Source organism: Panthera pardus, unplaced genomic scaffold (assembly GCF_024362965.1).
Source record: "Panthera pardus isolate Hobbes unplaced genomic scaffold, ASM2436296v1 HiC_scaffold_16, whole genome shotgun sequence".
Classification (NCBI taxonomy): Eukaryota; Metazoa; Chordata; class Mammalia; order Carnivora; family Felidae; genus Panthera; species Panthera pardus.
In genome coordinates this window covers 114,092,669-114,113,390 of record NW_026526721.1, presented here as the reverse complement: position 1 = coordinate 114,113,390, position 20,722 = coordinate 114,092,669, and the positions used below count along the sequence as shown (strand labels likewise).

At 37.4% G+C, this 20,722-nt stretch overlaps 2 protein-coding genes across 12 annotated transcripts in view; one reads left to right on the top strand and one right to left on the bottom strand.

The window, feature by feature from the left end:
• HPS3 (HPS3 biogenesis of lysosomal organelles complex 2 subunit 1) overlaps nt 1-17,190 on the top strand; it is a 39,021-nt gene extending 21,831 nt beyond the window's left edge. For 2 of the 8 annotated variants that reach the window (XM_019439233.2, XM_053903731.1), the window contains 9 exons: nt 1,522-1,703; nt 2,812-2,992; nt 4,388-4,621; nt 5,669-5,854; nt 6,202-6,390; nt 7,604-7,711; nt 11,272-11,478; nt 12,358-12,448; nt 16,342-17,190. In XM_019439233.2, the coding sequence (XP_019294778.2) occupies nt 1,522-1,703; nt 2,812-2,992; nt 4,388-4,621; nt 5,669-5,854; nt 6,202-6,390; nt 7,604-7,711; nt 11,272-11,478; nt 12,358-12,448; nt 16,342-16,469 (1,506 nt within the window). In that variant the 3' untranslated portion in view covers nt 16,470-17,190. Of the gene's footprint in view, nt 1-1,521; nt 1,704-2,811; nt 2,993-4,387; nt 4,622-5,668; nt 5,855-6,201; nt 6,391-7,603; nt 7,712-11,271; nt 11,479-12,353; nt 12,449-16,341 lie in introns of those variants that run through there. The other 6 variants (XR_002077152.2, XR_002077158.2, XR_002077153.2 and 3 more) reach the window with 6 other exon arrangements.
• Nucleotides 1-20,722, bottom strand: part of LOC109260760 (ceruloplasmin) — a 90,784-nt gene that overhangs the window by 12,104 nt on the left and 57,958 nt on the right. The window contains exons 19-20 of one of the 4 annotated variants that reach the window (XM_019439202.2): nt 10,163-10,267; nt 5,925-6,387 (exon numbers count right to left, since the gene is read on the bottom strand). The exons of 1 other annotated variant lie outside the window; for it this stretch is intronic. In XM_019439202.2, coding sequence (XP_019294747.1) covers nt 10,164-10,267 — 104 coding nt within the window. In that variant the 3' untranslated portion in view covers nt 5,925-6,387; nt 10,163. Of the gene's footprint in view, nt 1-5,924; nt 6,388-10,162; nt 10,268-17,663; nt 20,435-20,722 lie in introns of those variants that run through there. 2 more of the 4 variants (XM_019439217.2, XM_053903730.1) reach the window with 2 other exon arrangements.

Here is a 20,722-nt window from a genome sequence, read left to right as displayed (position 1 = left end):
CAGAGGACCAGGAAATGGAGCTGAAAGATACCTTAGATCATTTATCCCTGTCTCACTCTTCTTTGAAATATTAGCAGATTGTCCTGGGGTCCTGCAGCATCTGCAGCATTGTCCTGTGGGTAGGAGCCCAGAGAGAGTATCTTATTCCTTTTTTTAAGAGTGACAGCTGCCTACTCATCCCTGGCAATGTTTTTAACTCTTTATTTTGAAACAATTTCAAACTTACAGAGAAGTTGCAAGGATAAGAATAGCAGAAATAAAACCCTGTATATTCTCCACACAGATGCATTCATAGTCAACATTTTACCCCTTTGCTTCTCTCTCTCTTTTTTTGTACTCTTGCACTTTCTAAACACACACACGCACACGCACACACACGCACACACACGCACACACACTCCACCCCCCACCATCCATTGGAAGGTAGAGTGCATGCGTCATAGCCTAATGCCCCTAAATACTTCATGGTATGTTTCCCAAGAATCAGGACATTTGTTTGTACCACCACAGTACAGTCATATGCTTTATTAAATTTAACATGATACATATTCTAATTGTGTCAGTTTGACTCAGTAATGACCTCATAACATTTCCCTTCCTCAGTACAGAGTCCAGTCTATCAGGTAGTACGTTTAGTTGTCATGTCTCTTTAGCTGCCTTTAAGCCAGAATAATTTAATAGTCTTTGTTTTTTTATGGCATAGGTATTTTTGAAAATAAATTTTTGACCCTCTACCTTTAAAGTTTTTTTATTATTATTTCTTGATTAGATTCAGGCTATGTATTCTCATTCATATCCAGAATGAGTGGCAGGTAATGTATCTTTCTCAGGGTGTTACATCAGGAGGCACATGATATCCGTGCCCTTCACTGGTGATGTTAATTTTGATTTTGCCTGATTTATCCCTGGCATTTTAATGCTGATAATTATATCAGCTTTGCCCTGTCCTTTTAATCTTGCTTAACTGAAAGTCTTAGACTTCCTTTGGGTGATTTGCTTACTGGAGTCTGAAAATACTGATTGATTCAGATCAGCTAGCAATAATTTTAATCAGCCCACTGTGAGCTATAGAAATAGATGTAGAACCTAAATTTACCAACTGCAATTGCAATAAAGGAAGGATACTCAGTCTGAACTGGAGAAAGATTTAAATCACAGAACTTAAAAAAAGTTAACTGTTTCACATATGTTTGTTGGCCTTATCAAACTGTGATCAAATCACTGCCAAGTTAACAGTTTTATTAGTATTACAATATTATTTGTACCTTCTCTAATGATTAGCACTGTTTAACAGAGGAGTATTTCCAGTCCTGTATGTATTAAACTGGCTCGTGGATTGTGAGGGAAAAGAACACTTCAGCTAGGCCCTATCAGAATGATAAATAACCATTCTTTAGCTTTTGGGATTTAATGTGTCCAAATATTAACTTTACTAACAAAATCTATAGGTATTCTTAAGAACCAGGAAACTTTTAGGTGTCTTTCTGCAGTAACATCAGCCGTTGCCGTTTTTTGTTTCAGGTAGACTACAGTAATACCTACAAGACTGCAAAGACCCAGAGCTGCATCCACCTTCTTAGTGAGGCTCATCTGTTAGTGAGGGCCGCCCTGATGGATGCCAGTCAGTTGGAACCAGGAGAAAAAGCAGAGCTTTTGGAAGCATTTAAGGAAAGCTGTGGGCACCTTGGAGACTGCTATAGCAGGTCAGTGATGCCTCTTGGAAACTTGTTAAAGAAGCCATCTTGAGCTTTGGGTGTACTTACTAGTTTTTCCATCTCTGGTACTTACCTGATGAATGGGAGAAGGCATGAAGAGAGGTCATTCATTTATTCATTTATTTCACAAGCATTTGTTGAGCATACTCTGTGCCAGATACTGTGCTAAGCTTAGGGTTCCAAGATGAACATAACTGTTTCCTGCCTTCAAGGAATTACAAATTGTTTTAAGTTTATTTATTTAAAAAAATAATAAAGAAAATAAAGTTTATTTTGAGAGAGAGAGAGAGAGAGAGAGAGAGAGAGAGAACAGCATGTGTGGGGGAGAGGCAGAGAGAGAGGAAGAGAGAGAATCCCAAGCAGGCACAGAGCCCGATGCAGGGCTCAAACTCACGAACCATGAGTTCATGACCTGAGCCAAAATCAAGAGTTGGACACTTAACCCACTGAGCCACCTGGCACTCCTAGGAATTATAGTTTATTAGACGAACAGTGAATCTTGAGTTCACTAGTCTCCCTCTGCTTAATTTAGGAATTAAATTTCTTTCAGGCTTTCTGGGCACAGTCATGGCCATGAAAATCCCTCAGACAGCTGTTATTACTACTTTATTGCCTGTTAGCCTTCAGAGAGAGATACTAGTTGGTCTGTGACTTTAATCTTAGTAGTCAGTGCTTTTATGATTTCAGGAAGGGACTGGGATGAATAATGGTTTTTATTTTTGAAAATGATCTTTATAGATTTTTTGTATATGATCATTTCAAAGGCTTACTTGACGCACGGAATGAGTATAAATTAACAAAATAGATGTTTCCTGTCTATCAACACCATTATTTTAGAGCCACATTATACATATTAAAATTCACTTACTGAATTCTTTTTCTATTTTTATTATGAGCATGCAAAAGGAAACTATATTAATTAGAATGATTTTGTGGAATAAACCTTAGGAACTTCTTCCAACTACTAATGGCAGTAGAAGAGTATTTTGAGATTTATGTCATCTGGAAAGCATTATCTGTTTTATTATCAAGTACGTTAGACGTCCAGGCTTAAAAATGACAGATTTGAGGGTTTTTTTGCTTCCTTCCCCTTTAGGCTTGACACCCAGTATTCCCACCTTGCCTTGCCGTACTATAAGATGTCTGGTTTGTCTATGGCTGAAGTTTTAACCCGAGCAGACTGGCCACTAGAGGATGGATCGCAGAAATATGAGAGGGGATTAATCTTTTACATTAATCATTCACTTGATGAAAACCTGGATGAAGAATTAAGTGAAGTGAATAGTTTTCTACTTAGTTATATTGAACATTCCTAACTTTTCATTTTAGCAATTTATTTTATGTTACACTGTTCAGAAGTCAAGTTCCAAATATTTTTCTTTGGTATTATATTCTTCTTTTCCTAAAAAGGTAACGAATGTGTCCTTGTCTTCATTAATAATCCTAGAATTATAGCTTGGAAAAGAGCTTATAATCACCTTCCCCTACTTTCTCATTACATAGGTGGGGGAATGTGGTGCATTGTAGTTGAGCGACCTGCCCAGTGTGACAGGGGCGTGTCTTTAGAAGAATGACACAGGCCCAGGGACTCACCCTCCTTCTCATCTGCAGCCCTTTGCACAACCTACTTTCCCCACACTCCCACATGTCCGAAGCTTCACTTAGGAAATCCTGGCCCAGTAACCTGAAGACATTATTAAGGCTTATTATTATTTTTTAATTTTTTTTCAATGTTATTTATTATTGAGTCAGAGGGAGACAGAGCATGAGTTGGGAGGGGCCGAGAGAGAGGGAGACACAGAATTTGAAGCAGGCTCCAAGCTCTGAGCTGTCAGCACAGAGCCCGACACAGGGCTCGAACCCACGAACCATGAGATCATGACCTGAGCCAAAGTTGGACACTTAACCGACTGAGCCACCCATGCAATCCCCATTAAGGCTTATTTTTAGCCCCTCATGAATTTTTAAAAAGAATTGAATACAGATATGCAAAGCTGGACATAATGATACTAAATGCTTTAAGGTTTTGAGATAAATGAAATTTTATCATATAAGTTACTTCATTAAGTATATTTTGTACTTAGCTGCAATCTTTTATAATGGACTTTTAAGCATAATGTAATCAAATATTTATTTTCTTCTTTTGACCTCTTGTTAAAATTTGAAATGCTAGCCACAACTTGGTACATATTTCCTTTTTTAAAAAAATTTTTTTAACGTTTATTTATTTTTGAGAGAGAGAGACAGAGCATGAGCAGGGGTGGGGCAGAGAGAGAGGGAGACACAGAATCTGAAGCAGGCTCCAGGCTCTGAGCTGTCAGCACAGAGCCCGACGCGGGGCTCGAACACACAAACTGTGAGATCATGGCCTGGGCTGAAGCCGGATGCTTAACCAACTGAGCCACCCAGGCGCCCCATCTTGGTACATATTTTCGTTGCTTTTTCTTCATTATAACTCAGCAAAGAGATCACTTCAGGTCATTTCAAGTCTCCCACACTATCACCATGCACCTTGTCTTTTTTTTAATCCAAACGTAATACTTATAATTTTATCTTATTTGGAATGTTTCTATCTTGGCTTTTTATTTCTGTTTTGTTTTGGGTTTTTTTGCTGATTTTTTTGCTCTCTATTGGCTAACTGACCTTTTATTTCTTATTCATGCTCACCAAAGGAGTTAGCAGCAAAAGTGGTTCAGATGTTCCATATGGCTGAGCCAAAACAACTGCCCCATATTCTCTGTAGTCCTTCTATGAAGAATATTAATCCGGTAACTGCCATGAACTATCTAAGCAAGCTGGATATTTCTGGGTTCTCGTCGATCTTAGTGACGTTGACTAAAGCAGCAATGGCTCTGAAAATGGGAGATCTTGACAGGCACAGAAATGAAATGAAAAGCCGTCCAGAGGTATGGTTCCCTGATACAGGACCTGGTAGTCCTGAGGTGTTTAACTTTCTTCTGGCTTCTGTCTAGTTCATTTTTTTCTCAGTCATAAAGGAAAATAGACTTAATGTTAGAAAAGAAGTGACCCAAAGTGGGAGTGCTTGGGCTTTGGACCTGGCAAATAAAAAAGAAATAAGAACAGTAAATGGTAGCAATGGGTACCCAAAGATCTTTCAACATTGTGTCAGCTATGTTCAAAGCACAGCACTTGGTACTAAAGAATATACAAACTCTGCCCCGAGCTAACAGTCTGATCTAGTGTGAGGGATATGGTATGTCCAGTGACACAGAACAGAGTGATGTGTATTCTAGTACAGCAAGTGGGATGTTATCCATAAGCCTTGGGAGTCTAGTAGTAGCCCATTGCATATGTTATCTTATTTAATTCTTGCAACAATGCCCTAAGTTAGATGTTATTATTACACCTATTATACAGATGAGGGAACTAAGACAAAGAGAGGTTGAGTAAATTGTCCAAGATCACGTAGCTGGTGAGTGCTTGAGCCAGGATTTGAAGCAGGCAATATGGCTTCCGATCCTGTGCTCCTGTCCTGTTGTTGTGTTGCCTGTGGTCAGACGCGCACAGTATGACTTAATTTCCGAAACAAGACAGCAGAAGTGCTTTTCACTGCACAAATGACATGTTGTTTGTGATGATGAAGAGAGTGAGTCAACGTTGAGGTAACCTCTCTGCTTTGAAGAGTAGAGTTTTAGAAAGATGAATCTTCTTTCCATAATTTTGAAAAAACTTAAGGTATGTTATTTTTAAATTAGGTAGATAAATATACAGCTCTCTACAAAAATAGGATATCCTGATGGTGAATTAAATATTAATAACTTCTTTAAAGGTACTTAACAATGATGCTCTTCTTAGAGTGAGAACTTTGTAGTTAAAGAAAAAATTGAGACTGAAGTATTAATAGCTTAACCATGAACCTTGAATGTACTGGCAAATATTTTCAAGATGAATGCAGTGTCCATTTTGATCCTAAATCTCTTGCTTATCTGAAGATGAAGTTGGTATGTGGCTTCATCCTGGAACCTCGGCTATTGATTCAACAGAGAAGGGGACAGATCATTCCAACTGAACTTGCAGTACAGTTGAAGGACACTCAGCCCGGACTGCTTGTGGCTTCAGTTCTGGGCTTACAGAAGAACAACAAAATTGGAATTGAAGAAGCAGATTCCTTCTTTAAGGTTTGTCGCTCTGAAAATGTAATGGCTCTGGATATAGCCTGATAAAACTGGTGGCAGACGGGAAGCTGAATAAGAGACTGGGGTTCCCTTTGTTTATTGAAAAAACAGACTTACACATAACAAATTTATACAAGTACAGATTAAAAGAACGTATGTAGAAAAATTCCATTCATGCAACCTAGAATCGGTTTTCTGTTCAAATGTCTCAATCTACTCTGCCATCGCACTAATGCTAATGATAAATTATTAAATGCCTGGCCCACGTGATAGAGTGTTATTCAGACTAGCTGTAACTTATCAGTACTATATTGATCTGGGATGTGGGGGCTTATCTCACTGTTTTCAAGGTGCTTTGTGGTAAGGATAAAGATACGATTCCTCAGCTCTTGGTAGACCTCTGGGAAGCTCAGCTGGTGGCAGGTCTCCCAGATGTGGTTCTCCAGGAACTCTTTTTCAAGCTCACATCACAATACATCTGGAGATTATCCAAGATGCAGCCCCCTGACACCATACCATTGCGAACATCAGAGGATCTGGTGAGAGAATAATATGTTAAATTAAACTTGTACATTACACATTATAGTAGTATACCTTGTTATTTTTAATGGCTTAGAATCAAACCTAATTTATAGTACCAGATATCTTTTTTTAAGCAGGCATTAAAAATACCCTTAAAACTTGTCCATGAGTAACATTGCTTGCAGGGTTGTTGTTTTTTAATGTTTTTTGTTTTAATTTTTATTTTTGAGAGCGGGGTGCAGGGGCAGAGAGAGAAGGAGACACAGAAACTGAAGCAAGCTCCAGGGTCTGAGCTGTCAGCACAGAGCCTAATGCAGGGCTTGAACTCACAAACCTTGAGATCATGACCTGAGCAAAAGTCGCTCAACCAACTGAGCTACCCAGGTGCCCCTAACATTGCTTACATTTTAAATAATTTTATATTATAAAGAATGCCCCCTACTGCTCCTATATTACTCACTTGCAGTGGTGCCTCAGTAGATAAAGCAGAGGGGAGGGCTTCCCCCCAAACACTTCTATACTCCCTGGGGGGATAGTTACAGAGCAGAACTTGAGAAAAGACACATCTGCAGACCTCCCTGACGGGAGAGGAACTACAGAAGGCTTGTAGGAGGGAGACCTGTACTGGAGTCATTTCCTGTCAGCTGTGCACACAAGAGCTATACTGTAGGCCTTGCAGGAGCCCTAACTACTCTGCTTTACCACTTCCTGCCCCTCCCCTCCTCTTGTCCTTTTTGCCTCTCATGGATGCCATCGCTAATGTGGGTTCATTGGAAAAGTCACCAACTTCTTGAATAAGGGGGCTTTATGGGAATTGTCTTGAGAACTTACGGAAGAGCTTTTGCCTACCACGGAAAGTAGTAGAAATAAAAATTCCACTATTACTGTTAACTTTTTTTTGAGTAAAATTAGCTTAAAAGCAGTATTGCTTTTTTTTGCTAGAAAGTGTTTCTTAGGAATATTTTAAAATGTAAAATATAAGGAAATATTTAGTGCATTTTTTTTTTCATTTTTGGTGCAGTTTTATTCAGTGAGAAGCAGCAAGGCTGAAGCTTTCCTAGGGGAATAAAATCTTTTAGGATAAGAGACTTTCATTCCCATTCCCAGGCAATTGTACACCTAATTCTGTGACGTGACAGAAGATTAGCAACTGCTTGCTTTTTGTGGAATGGATGAAGAGAATCTTGTTTTGTTCTATTTTGTTTATGATGGGTTTCTTTTACATTTTAGATAAATGCCTGTAGTCATTATGGCTTAATCTATCCATGGGTTAATGTCTTAATATCATCTGATTCCTTAGCGGATAAAAGTTACACAGAAGACCTTTCTAAATTACAGGTAAATAAAAATGCCTCTTTTTTTTATTAATATGCAGATTACAACATAGTATCATATTTAAATTTGGTGAGACCTCGTTTGGCCTGTTAATCTAGAACATATACTTTTGGGGGGACAAAAATCCATCCTTAGGTATACTTGGGAGTGCTGGAGGACATTCCTGCCTCTGCCTGAACCCGCTGAGAGGAGGGCTCTTGAAGGCTGGTTTTGTTGCCTGTAAAGAATGAGAGTGAGGTGACCAGGTCACCTGACTGTCTTGCCTCATTTTCAGGGTGTGCTTGGAAATAGTTTGTGAAAGGAAAGCATGGCAAATGTGTAGCGGTGTTTTTATTGACGGAATTCATTTTTTTGTATAGCGTTCATTCATATATGTTTGGCTTCTAGCCCAAGCCTCCCACTACTATCTGTCTTACAGAAAGTAGGCTAAAGTGGCCAGTTTGGCTGCTGAAACGGAGTTTTAAAAAGATAAGTATGATCAGGAAATGTAGACCATCCTGCAGGAATTCTGACTGTGGCAGTGTTTTGACTGCAAATGAGAAATAAAGTCCACCTTTGCCTTGGTGGATCAAGCTGGGCTAGATGTGGATGTAATTTTATTTAATGTAGTTCAGTGGCCCAAGGACTGAACATAACCCCCACGTCTGCTTTGTTTGGTCTGCCCAATGTAGTGCCAACATATAAAAACTGAAATTTCAAATGAAGAGTTCTGAGTTTCAGTCTTTTCTCGGAAAGTTCAGCAGAGCCAGTAACCCTGGGCTTCACTGCCTCTGAGACCTGAGAGTTGGAGCCAACTAGTGGCTCCCCTCCATGGTCAGTGAATGTGTTGTCCTGTCTGCCTCAATTCTCATCTCCATGTCTTCCCGGTCCAGATACAGCGTCTGGTGTCCATTTTCCTTATACCCAGCTGACTTCATGCATTTTCCTCACCTCTTTCGGCCTCTTTAAGCTTTTGAGTTTACAGCCCCTTATTTATACTGGGAACTGGCATAAGTGTGGTTACTGTCTATAGAAACCAAAATGTCAAGTTGGGGATTGGGTCAGGGATGGAAGCACAAGAGCCCATTATTGCTTAGACTCAGCCTCTGGACAGGCCTGTGTTATCTCCAGAGATGCAGTTCCTTACATTCATAAAAAATTGCCAGAGAAAAATCTTGTTGGTTCCTATCTCTAGTACCCTTATGTTACAGAGGCTCCTTAAGTGTTAGCCTCAGATATGCTCCTTGAACAAATGTTCCTCAAGCAGGTACCATAAATGTGGTCTGTGGCAGTAGATAAGCCAGGCAGGGAGGGCCTTGCCCTCCCAGAATATATGTATTAATTGCGTATTTAAAATCACAATTGTAACAAGTGCTATTAAATCTCACCTGATAAAGCTTCAAGGCATATTTATAATCACTGCTTGAAAAAGTGTAATTGAGTGATCTTTTAAAATTTATTTTAAAGTATTTAAAAAGAATACATTCTTTCTGGGAATCTTTGCTGTTAAAGCATAGAAATGTAGTAAGCCTATACTCTTAAAAATCCTTTTCCTAATTATATCTCCTTCTAGATTATCTTGGTTATTCTTAGTCATTAAGAAAAAAATAACCATCCAGAAACAAAAAGATGTCATTTGTTTTCACCTAGAAGAATAGGAGGTTCAGAATCACCTAGAAAGCGTTTTCAGAATTGCATGATTTTTCTCTTCCCCACGTCCCCACCCTCACACACAGATTTGATAGGAGTTTCTGTCTCTTGTCCTCAATCACTGTAATAGTATATTTGTGGAAAACCTAAAATAAAAATACTCTACAAATCATCTACATGTCAAAAAGCCACTGTTTGGAATCACACAGTAACTTGTAAATGCCCTGCCTTTTGCCATAATTGTCACAGTCCCCTCCCCACTCCCCCACTTCCTTGCCAACCACCACTCCTTAGATTGTGTAGGGAGAGAAGACAGAGTCTGTGGGTTCCAGCCCTGCAGAGTTCACTGCAGGTGAAGGATCTAGATCAGAGAAGGCAATAAATAGTACATGTGTCGGGTATGGAAAGGAATCCATTCCCAATACGTAAAACAAGGAGCATTCTGCTAAGGAGCAGACAACATTAAGAGTATTTTAAAAAGTAGTAGTAACCTTTAGAGCATTTTTGATTCAGTAATATATGTGTTGTCTGGTGTTTCTTATTTTTAAACTTCTTGATAAAACTAAGTAAAAGTTCATGGGTAATTAATTTTGTATCAAGCTTTGACTAGTTTCGTTTTAACCATGGTTTGGGTTACCCCTGCCTCGCTCCTTCTTACCCTGCCCATTATCCCAATGAATCAAAAGTTGAATATAGAAATAACCTGTGTTTTCTTTCATGTTGGGAGATCCTACAAGTGGCAGATTATCATGTTTGCTATCCTTTTGTCCAGAAATTATTCAGAGTAAGGTGATTATTAAACTTGCAGGAAGGAAAGAGACCAACCTTATATGCCTAGCCATTCCTTGGTAGATATTTGGAATAACATAATCGCGATGACTATAAACGAATAGTTCACATTCCATATCATCTTGTATGTCAGAGAAGACGCTGTAGTAAAAAAGGATACAGAAAGAAGAAAATCAAGATATTACCATCTCATCTTTATCCAGAAGAAAGGCAAAGAGGAGATTATTTTGGTGGTAGCATCAAAAATAGTATTTATAGTTTAAATGCTTAAAAAGTAAAATACTGGCAAAGTTCTGAATACTCAAATAGTACCTACTCTATGTCTATGAGCTTGTGGCAAATAGTATAGACACAAATTGTTAGGTTATTAACAATTTCTTTAGTTATCTTAAATGTTAAATTTTATTTTTGGCTATTACGTAGTGCATGTGTATTCTGGAAAATTTGGAAGATAGAGGAAAATGTGAAAAAATAAAAAGTGGGCTTTGTCATTCCATCCAGTAAGCTGATCTCTGTTTCAAATTTCAGTGCTCTTCCAAAGGCATTTCTGTATGTGCATGTACCTGTGTAGATTTTACAAAACTGATCATGCTCTGAATATAATTTTGTATTGACATTTTTTACTCATCATTCTGTTATGAGCATTTTCTCATTAATTAGCCTTTGGAAATAACTTTGATGGCTATATAATATTCCATCATATGGATGTACCATAATTTTCCTTTTCCTTATTTAACCTAGATTCTAGCTGTTCAATATTATTATAATTCTTGAAATGAACATCGTTGGACATAAATCTTTGATCACAGTGTTGATTATTTCCTTAGGATAGGCTCCTCAAACATTCCCATTAGTTTTAATTTGCAGTATATCCAAAGGAGCTAAAATCATGTTAGTTTAGATATGATTACTATTAAACAGACTTTCTATTTAAACTAGAGGTGGTTTCATGATTATTTAATACTTCAGGACATTTAGACTTATAAATATTGTATGCATGAACTCCAAAACTGCATTCTTTATGTTTCCTTTTTTTTGGGGGGGGCAATAAGGCTTGGTCTTCTTTAAAAAAGAATTGTATTCTGTATGTTGTACTTTATCTTTTGGGTGCCTCATTCCATAACATTTCATTTTTCTGTTCATAGTCTCTTATATGTGGTCCTTCATTTGACATAGCTTCCATTATCCCATTCCTGGAGCCACTCTCAGAAGACACTATTGCTGGCCTCAGTGTCCATGTTCTGTGTCGTACACGTTTGAAAGAGTATGAACAGTGTATAGACACACTGTTAGAAAGATGCCCAGAGGCGATCATTCCATATGCTAATCACGAACTGAAAGAAGAGAATCGGGTATGCTTTTCAGTTTATGTCTTTGAGGCTTGATTAGTGATAATCAGATTTGATAATCTCGTTGCCTTATCTGCAAAATGGGGACAAATTATATAAGTCCAACCTCACAGGTCTGTGTGGGTCGGAGGAACATATATGTTTAATATGTTATATGTTTTGAGTACTGTTAGAGGCTATTAAACTGTATGGTGATTGTATGTGATCACAGTAAAAATCTCTTGTTTGGAAATGAAGTAGGCTATTACCTGAAGATTTGGAAGGCAGAAAATATTTTCTGGGCTATATGTGGTCTTTACCTTCAAAATTAGAAGAGTTTTAAACTTTAGTACTCCTGCCTTCCTTCCTCCTCCCCCCCCCCTTTTTTTCCTCTTATTACCTAAGAGATGATAACAGGACACGTCTGTGTTTCTTCTCGAAAATAGCTAACGTGTACAACATACATATCATTAGATTTTCAAGTTACAAACCTGATTTATGTTATAGTTTATTTATTTAAAAAAATTTTTAATGTTTATTTATTTTGAGAGATACAGATAGAGAAAGAACAGGGGAGGGGAAGAGAGAGAGGGAGACAGGATCCCAAGCAAGCTCCACACTGTCAACACTGTCTGATGCGGGGCTCAAACCCCCAAACCATGAGATCATGACCTGAGCGGAAATCAAGAGTTGGACACTCAACTGACTAAGCCACCCAGGTGCCCATGTTATAGTTTAAACAGAAGACTGGCTGCTCATATAACTTCTGTTGTAACAAAGTTTGTCACCTTAACCAAAATTATGTGTTTTTGCCCTGTGCTTTCTTGCACCATCTTATTTTTGTTGGACATCTGAATGTAAAATGCATCAAACTTAAAATTTATTCATTTTTTTCTAAGATAGACTTTGTGGTGGAAAAAACTGCTGCCTGAACTTTGTCACAGAGTAAAATGTGGGGGAGAGAAAGGTCAACTTTACCTGTCATCATTAAAAGGTAAAATGATCTTTTATGCTTAATTATAAATTTAGTTGAATCTTAATTTTAATTTCTATAACTTGAAGCCTTGCTTTCTCTGTTCTTTTTTTTTCATGTGATTCTCAAATGAGGTGAAGAGTATCTTAGCAGAATCATCTTAAGAGCTTATATCAGCATGTATATGCTCCCCATCACATTTGATATTTACTTACAGCTATGGAGCTGATGCTTTTAAGTTAATCTTTTCAAACACTTAACATTGTGATAGTCACAGAAACTCACAATCTCAGTATTTTAAAAATTTGAATATCCATTAAGACAATTACATTTTTTATTAATGATCTGAGTACTTAATTTACTTCTTGTAGGAAATTAAGATTATTATTATTAATTATAATTGTAAGCAAGTATTGAGGAATAACAAGGTTCTCAAGGATTTAAAAATTGGATATCTATAAATCATGCAGTGTTTTACAGAATAGGTAGTTATTGTTTGAATTTTCATAGTTCATAGTCACTTATAAATCTTGATAGATATATGGTTATCAATTTTTCTAGTCTTATGTATTACACTAGATAATTGTTGGCCTGATGACAAAGGATATGGTTATATTGATTTCAGTGTGCATAAAAGATTAGAAACTGACACTGGGTTCTACTCCTAAAACCAAGACTACACTGTATGTTAACTAACTTGAGAATAAAAAAGTAAAAAAAAAAAAAAATATATATATATATATGTGTGTGTGTGTGTGTGTGTGTGTGTGTGTGTGTGTAAATAATAAATCAAGAAAGAAAGAAGAAATTGACAGTGTGGGAATTGTAGTTTCCCAGCTGACACCATTGATTTTTAAAAGTGATTTTTAAAAATCAGTTATGATTTTTAAGTGTTAGGCAGAGCCTGTGGCCATTGGAGGGGTTTTTTCTGAAGAGGCCCATTTAAGTAAAGTTGTATGTTTATGACCGGGAAGATGTGGTGACTTTCATCCCACCTATCTTCCTGAGTGATTGTTGGTTTTTAGGAGGTGGAAATGTCAGATATATGATTGCCTTGTCCCACTTGGGTAACACTTATCACATAACTTTGAGTAATGATTTGTGTTTATGGATCACTTTTCAGTGCAAGCTATCCCACATCTTCATACGTCAGCAGCATCATTATCTTAGTCAAAAGACTTCATCCTTTCTTGATTCGCATTACATACTCTCTACCCCTGACTTACCCATAAGCATTCCTCCAAATGTTCCATTTTTCCATATAATGCATATTTCTATAAAATACGTTAGTGTGTGTGTATGCATGTACATGTGTGGCTCATGGGACTAAGTGCTGTGTGTGATTTACCTTTAGTAGACTCTAATACCTCAAGAGCTGGTGTAGCATTTTATTCATTTTTCGTGTTGCACCCTCCTCACCAGCACTTTGCCTCTCCGTAGGAAACATTCTATACTTATTTGAAGGGAGACACCTGAATAACTTCAGGTCCATTGCCAAAGGAGGTCTTTTTGTCAGCAGCTGCAGTACGCTAGAAGAGACCAGGACTGGAGTCTGGAGACCGGAACTGAGTTCCAGATCTGCTACTTACTGAGTGACCTGAAGCAAGCCAATTGTCTAGTATCTCGAGACTAGTGAGAAGCTCAGGACTGACTCTAGAATAAGTGTTAGGCAAAACCGTAAGATGTTAACTTTGGAGATGGAGGTCAGGAATCTATACAATATGTTTAAGAGCTTGTATTTCTTCTCTCTCTAATGCAGCATTTCTCAACCTTGGCACTATTTACATTTGGACCGATAATTCTCTGGTGTATGTGTAGGTGTCCCGTATGCATTTTAGGATGTTTGGCAGCATCCGTGGCACTAAATACCAGTAGCTCTGCCCCAGTTATGATAAACAAAAATGTCTCCAGACATTTCCAAATGTCTGAGGGCGGGGGCGCAAAAATCATACTGGGTGAGAACCATTGCACTAATGCAGAGCCGTTGAAATCGGGATTAGTGATCGATTGGCTTGTTTTCAGGAAATGTTTGTTACTGTTTTTTGGTAATGAACTGTGCTTATTAAAAATTTTACTACTGGGGGCACCTGGGTGGCTCAGTCGGTTAGGCAGCCGACTTCGGCTCAGGTCATGATCTCGCGGTCTGTGAGTTCGAGCCCCGCGTCGGGCTCTGTGCTGACAGCTCAGAGCCTGGAGCCTGTTTCAGATTCTGTGTCTCCCTCTCTCTGACCCTCCCCTGTTCATGCTCTGTCTCTCCCTGTCTCAAAAAAAAAAAAATTTTACTACTGTTTAAATTATAAAATTGAAGATGAAAAAGTCATTTAAAGTCTCATCAGCCAGAAGTAACTATCTTCTGCATCTGATGAATATTTTCTAGACACACCGGAGGACTTAAAGTACTCTACAGATTTAAGATATTGACCTTATTCTTGGAATTATAACCCATATCAGCCCCTCATTGGTTGGCAGAAGTGGAGAATTGGGCAGTGGCAATTTTTATTGGCTTTATAACATCTAGACTCGCCCCCAACTCAGTTTTTTAAACCTAGGATACTACTCCACATTTAAGCTAAATAAACCGGTTTGATAGGAAGGTGTTGATAAGTCATGTTTTTCATATGCATTTTGCAAACTAGTAGTCATTGTTTATAAAGTTTCTACTAACATCTTAGATACACATCATTGTATTTTAATTCTCAAAGGACTCTAGAAGCTAGCAGATGATACCACTCAGTAAGTTAATTAAGGGACTTTCCTAAAGTCACAGACAGTAGGTGGAAGAGTCTGATCCCTTCCAAAGGCTGTCTGATTCCAGAGCTTGTGATCTTTCCCATCCATCACTGCTGATCCATTCATTAACTTTTTAGCAACATTGGCATGTGTAAGGGAATGATTTAGGTAAGGGATTTTGTGTAAGGGATGATTTAAGTTGCTGAATATTAGAGAGATGACTTTAGATGGATGCACATACATCTGAGCAGGAGATTTTATATTTCAGTCACTTTGCAAATAGTGTCATTGGAGGGCAGGTGAGAATGACAGGGAATGGCATTGGTGTTTATTGCTAACACTGTTCTTAAGTGTTACCCCCTTCTCTTCCCAGCAGAGGGCAGCATGTATCACGAAGTAGAATTATAAACTTGCATAGTTCTATTTACAAAAATGTTTACTAAATCCCTTCATAATTAGAGATGTACTCTAGAGCAAATTATTTTACAGTTTGGAAAAAAATAGTCATAAAGACAGATTTGTCCTTATTAAAACATGAAAATCTCATAATAGAGAGCAACTGATTTAGGAATATGACATCCAACAATTAATAGTATTTCCTGTCCTAGCACTCTTTGTAAGTTAGCTGCAATATAGCCCTAACATTAAAGACAATATTCAAATGATTGTATTTTCTTTAGAGGCTAATACAAGTATACTGAAAAATAATGTAATAATCCAGCAATGAAATAGTAAATCAAAATAACATGGAACTAATATAACAAACTTGAGAGCATTCTAGAAAGAATGAAGAAGTTGTTAAAACCATAAGTAGTCTGTGGATTTAAAAAACTGATTTTGGGGCGCCTGGGTGGTGCAGTCGGTTGGGCGTCCGACTTCAGCCGGGTCACGATCTCGCGGTCCGTGGGTTCGAGCCCCGCGTCGGGCTTTGGGCTGATGGCTCGGAGCCTGTTTCCGATTCTGTGTCTCCCTCTCTCTCTGCCCCTCCCCCGTTCGTGCTCTGTCTCTCTCTGTCCCAAAAATAAATAAAAAAAAAAAAAAAAAAAAAAAAACTGATTTTGTTTTCCCTTTGTAGTTATAACATTTTGTTACCTGAACTAGCTTCTAACTGGCTGAGTGATAAGAAAATTGGATGAAAGGTAGACTTTCAGTTCTAACTCAGGTATTCTGTCCTCTACCAACAGAAACGTTGTCAGTTGTTGCTGTGGAACTAGAACTAAGGGATTTCTTGAATGTCCTCCCAGAAGATGGCACTGCAGCATTTTTCTTGCCATATCTTCTTTATTGCAGTCGAAAGAAATCATTGACTTGAAGGTATCATTGAAAAAGTACCATAATGCCATAGGAGACTGACTTTTTGAAAAATTGAATGTCAGGTAAAAATGTAAATAAAGGATTTTCATATTGAACATGGACATTTATTGCAGATGCTTTCAGGCTGCTTACCTTACCAGGTAGTAGTATTATTTCTTTAATTAATGACCTGAATCCATTTAATTGTCCAGAATGTAAAAGCTACAAGACTTCAGAATTTCCTCGAAGAAAGCATATGTTTTTAAAGCTGGAGACTGACTTTTATTACAAGGAACAGCAAATCAGTGTTGTTGGAGACATGACAATCTTTTTCATCCCAGAAACACAAAGAAACATTTTGTAGGTATGTTTGAAAGCATGTCACTCCCAGGTGGTCCAGAATTTAATCTTGATTTTTCCAGATTTCTTTATTAGGTCACTTCGTTTTTTTGTTTTGTTTTGAATAATTTTTGTTGAGAAAGATGTTAATATTTTCCCACAGTAAAAGATTTCAAACTTTACTTTTTTGTTACTTTTTAAAACTCATGCTGTGGTTTCTCTTTGAATCAAATGAAGTAGAAATTTACAAAGCTAACTTTCTTATTGTCTGGGCATTAACATATTTTGTTGAATGCATGTTTTTCAGCCAAAGCCTTGTTTCTATTTTTTGTTGATGTGTACTTTTGCTCTTTTGGCTAAAGTGTATGTGAAAATAAAGAAATATATCATTGTATTCACAACTGTGTCTACTTTTTAAATCTCTTATTAAACAGTTTAGAGTCCAAGTTCAGCTTATTGATAGCGTGCTTTGACTTTAGTTAAGGCTAGAAAAATGCTACTCACCCAGCATCTGCCACAACTCTGTATTGAAACTTTTCTCCTGATGTCAGTGTTCATCTTTACCAGGATTTAGTTTATAGAATTGTTTCTCAGTTCTGCCTTTCTCCTATTCCAGATTACTATCCTTTTGACCATCTCTTCAAGGGTTCACAAAATCCAAATAGATTGGTATTATTTTTATTTTTTGTCTTGTTTCATTTTTAAATTTTAAAAATTTTAATTGAACTGTTTATTTTTATTTTAAAATATACTTTTTAAAATATTTAATTTTGAGAGAGAGAGAGAGAGCACAAGCAGGGATGGGGGGAGAGAGAGAGAGGAAGACACAAAATCCAAAGCAGTGGATTGGGTGACTGAGCCACCCAGGCACCCCTAAAATTTAATTTTTTATTTTACTTTCTCTACACCTATGCCCTCATGTCCACTGATTCATTAGGAATGATGTCAGCATCATATTAGAGGGATTGATGGAAAGCCAATGGTTGGAAACATTTCAATGAATCTTAGTGATCCTTTGAGAACCATCAAGGATAACATTTGGACATAGATTTTGGGGGGTGGGGGTGAGGAAAACAGTTTTGTAAAGTTCTTCTGATGGTTGTATGAAGGGCCTATGTAAATCGGTTATAAGTGTATTAGAGTTAGTCGGATGTCTGTTGATCTTTTCATATGAAATGCAGGAAAGTGTGTTTTCAGTCTTTTTTTTAATGCTCATAGCCATTCCAAAGTAAACTTTTTCTTCAGCACTTTCACGTACATAGTTATGAATCATTGTTTTTTTTTCTTTTCTTTTTTTTTTTTCACTTATCACCAATTTATTTCTTTCAGCCAGACTTGGTCTCTATAGGAAGAGAAATTTTAAGACCATTATTAAAAACAGTATAATAGTCCCCCCTTATCCATGGCTCCAGTGATTCATGGTCAGCTGCAGTCCAGAAGCAGGTGTTCCTCAGAAGGTAATAGCTTAACACTATGTCACAATGCCTACGTCATTCACGTCACTTCACCTCATCACAAGAACAAGAAGGATCAGTAAAGTATGTTTTGTGTGTGTGTGTGTGTGTGTGAGAGAGAGAGAGAGAGACAGAGAGACCACATTCATATAACATTACAGTATATTAGAACCATTCTATTTTATTATTGTTGTTGTTAATCTCTTACTCTGCCTAATTTATAAATTAGACTTTATCATAGGTATGTATGTATAGGAAAAAAATAATATATACAGAATATAGTACTATCTGTCATTTCAGGTGTCCCCTGGGAGGATGGATAAGGGTCGGGGAACTATTGGATTTATCATATGGTTTAAATGTATTCTAATTTTTTGATGTTATTTTGTTTAATTCTTGATTCATTTCTATTTTTCCATTTTTTAATATTTTTAAAAACACATGTCTCATTTTAGTACTGCTTTATTTAAAGAAAAATGTCTCCTCCCTGCAAGATCTTCATTAATCATAAAGGGAAAAATAACAACTTCACAATAATGAAACCTGGCAGACATCTCCTTAATCAAATGCTCAACGTTAACATAATCACTAAGAGAAAAAAATCAACATCAGGTGCGTCTTGACATGTGTACTGAGAAAAACAGTATCACTTCTGTGAGAATCCTGCCCCCCCAAAAATGCATAACCTGAATCTAATCATGAGGAAACATTAGACAAACCCAAATTGAAGGATGTTCTGCAAAGTCACTGCCCTGTATCCTTTAAAAATGTCAAAGTTGTAAAAGACATACTGCTTCAGACTAAGAAGACATGCCAGCTGAACACAATGTATGACTGGGAGTTTCTTTTTCTGTGAAGAACGTGATGAGAATAATTTGTGAAATTTGAAAAGGGTCTGTAGCATTGAATCATTTATAACTTCCTCATTTTGAGAAGTGTATTGTGTTTATATATAATAACCTTGTTTTTAAGGAAATAGATGTATGTATGTTTACTATTGTGTGTGTGTTAGGGTGGGGGGGGGCAGGTAGAATGGGGAAGCAAAAGCACAGCTGGCTATGTAAAATGTTAACAATTGGGGAATTTCGGTGAAGGGTACATGGGAATTTTTTGTATTGCTTTTGCAGCTTTTCTCTAAATCTGACATTATGGCCAAAAAAAGTTTTAAAAAGTTCCTTTTCATTGAACAGATTCAGATATTTTTACCAAGCAGAATATTGGATTTGGGTACTTAGTAGAAATACAGAATATATAATCCCTGCCTGTAAGTAACTAAAAGCTAAGCAAGCTTTTTTTTCCCCACAGACTCCTCCAGAAGGTTATCTTATTGTCATAGAAATGTCACAGTCTAAAAAAAAAAAGTACCTTTTATATTTGTCAGAGGAGATCTTGGTTATGCTTCTTGTGGTAGGGGAAATGAAGCACTATATTAAGAGTAATGGGATAGCCACAATTCTTTTCTAGTGTTTTTTTTTTTCCTTGTGGAGGAAATTGCCTGTCTCCCGGCGCATAATATCGGAACGTTTTACTCTAACTTCATGTGCTCTCTTTTCTGTGTCAGGTAAGCAGAAAAATTTCCAAGATTCAGAATTCATGTAGACTTGTCCAGAGCTTTATCAAACTTGTATTTAAAGATAATTCAGACTGGTAAACGTGGCTCTCCATTTTTTTGTTTAGAGTTCAAACTATCGTTTTTGTTCATTACTGCTTCTTCCAGGCCACGCAATACCTTATCTTTTTGTAAAAGCCAGTTTCCTTCATCTTTTCCCCACTGTGTGTTCTTTCTTCACATTTGCTCTTTGTTCTACAGTTTTCCCTATGGCTTTTAAAACAGTCTCCCCTTTCTTAAGCAAGCAATCATCTCCCTCTCCTTCCAGGCTATTTCTACAGGAGGACTTTCCAGTGCCTGGGTGTGGGGTTAGCCTGTAGCAACATCCTCTGCACATCAGGCATTTGCACACACAAATTTCCAGAATGCCTGCCTCAGTGTCCCCTCACTCTTGGGTGTTTTTCTCTGAGCAGGACCATGCTTTTGTGTGCTGGTTTGCATGTGTGCTGATATTCTTCAAACACTATTTATAAAGTTTTCTTTCTCATCTTTGACTCTTCACCTTCTTCAGTAGGTGGCGTCAATCCCAGTGGTTTATTTGCCTGTTCCCCTCTTTGGTGTTGTGATGCTCTCAGTACCACTCTTTGTAATAAAGGGTTTTAATAGAATAGTTTCTCATGTTATGACGTGTTTGTGTAAAACCCAGGAGCAGAAATTAAAACTTGTCGTTTGCACTAATCGTTGATCTTTCAGTGACTTTTAGCTTTTAAGAAATTTATTTCTATATTTTCTTCCATCTATATGTCCCCTTCTATGCCCATTTGGAAGAGGAAACACAAGGAGGTGTTTTCTCTACATCATTTCCCCCCATTGGATTGGCCATTGCCAATTCTAATAGTTCTGAACCCAGAAGACCCAAGAAACACAAAG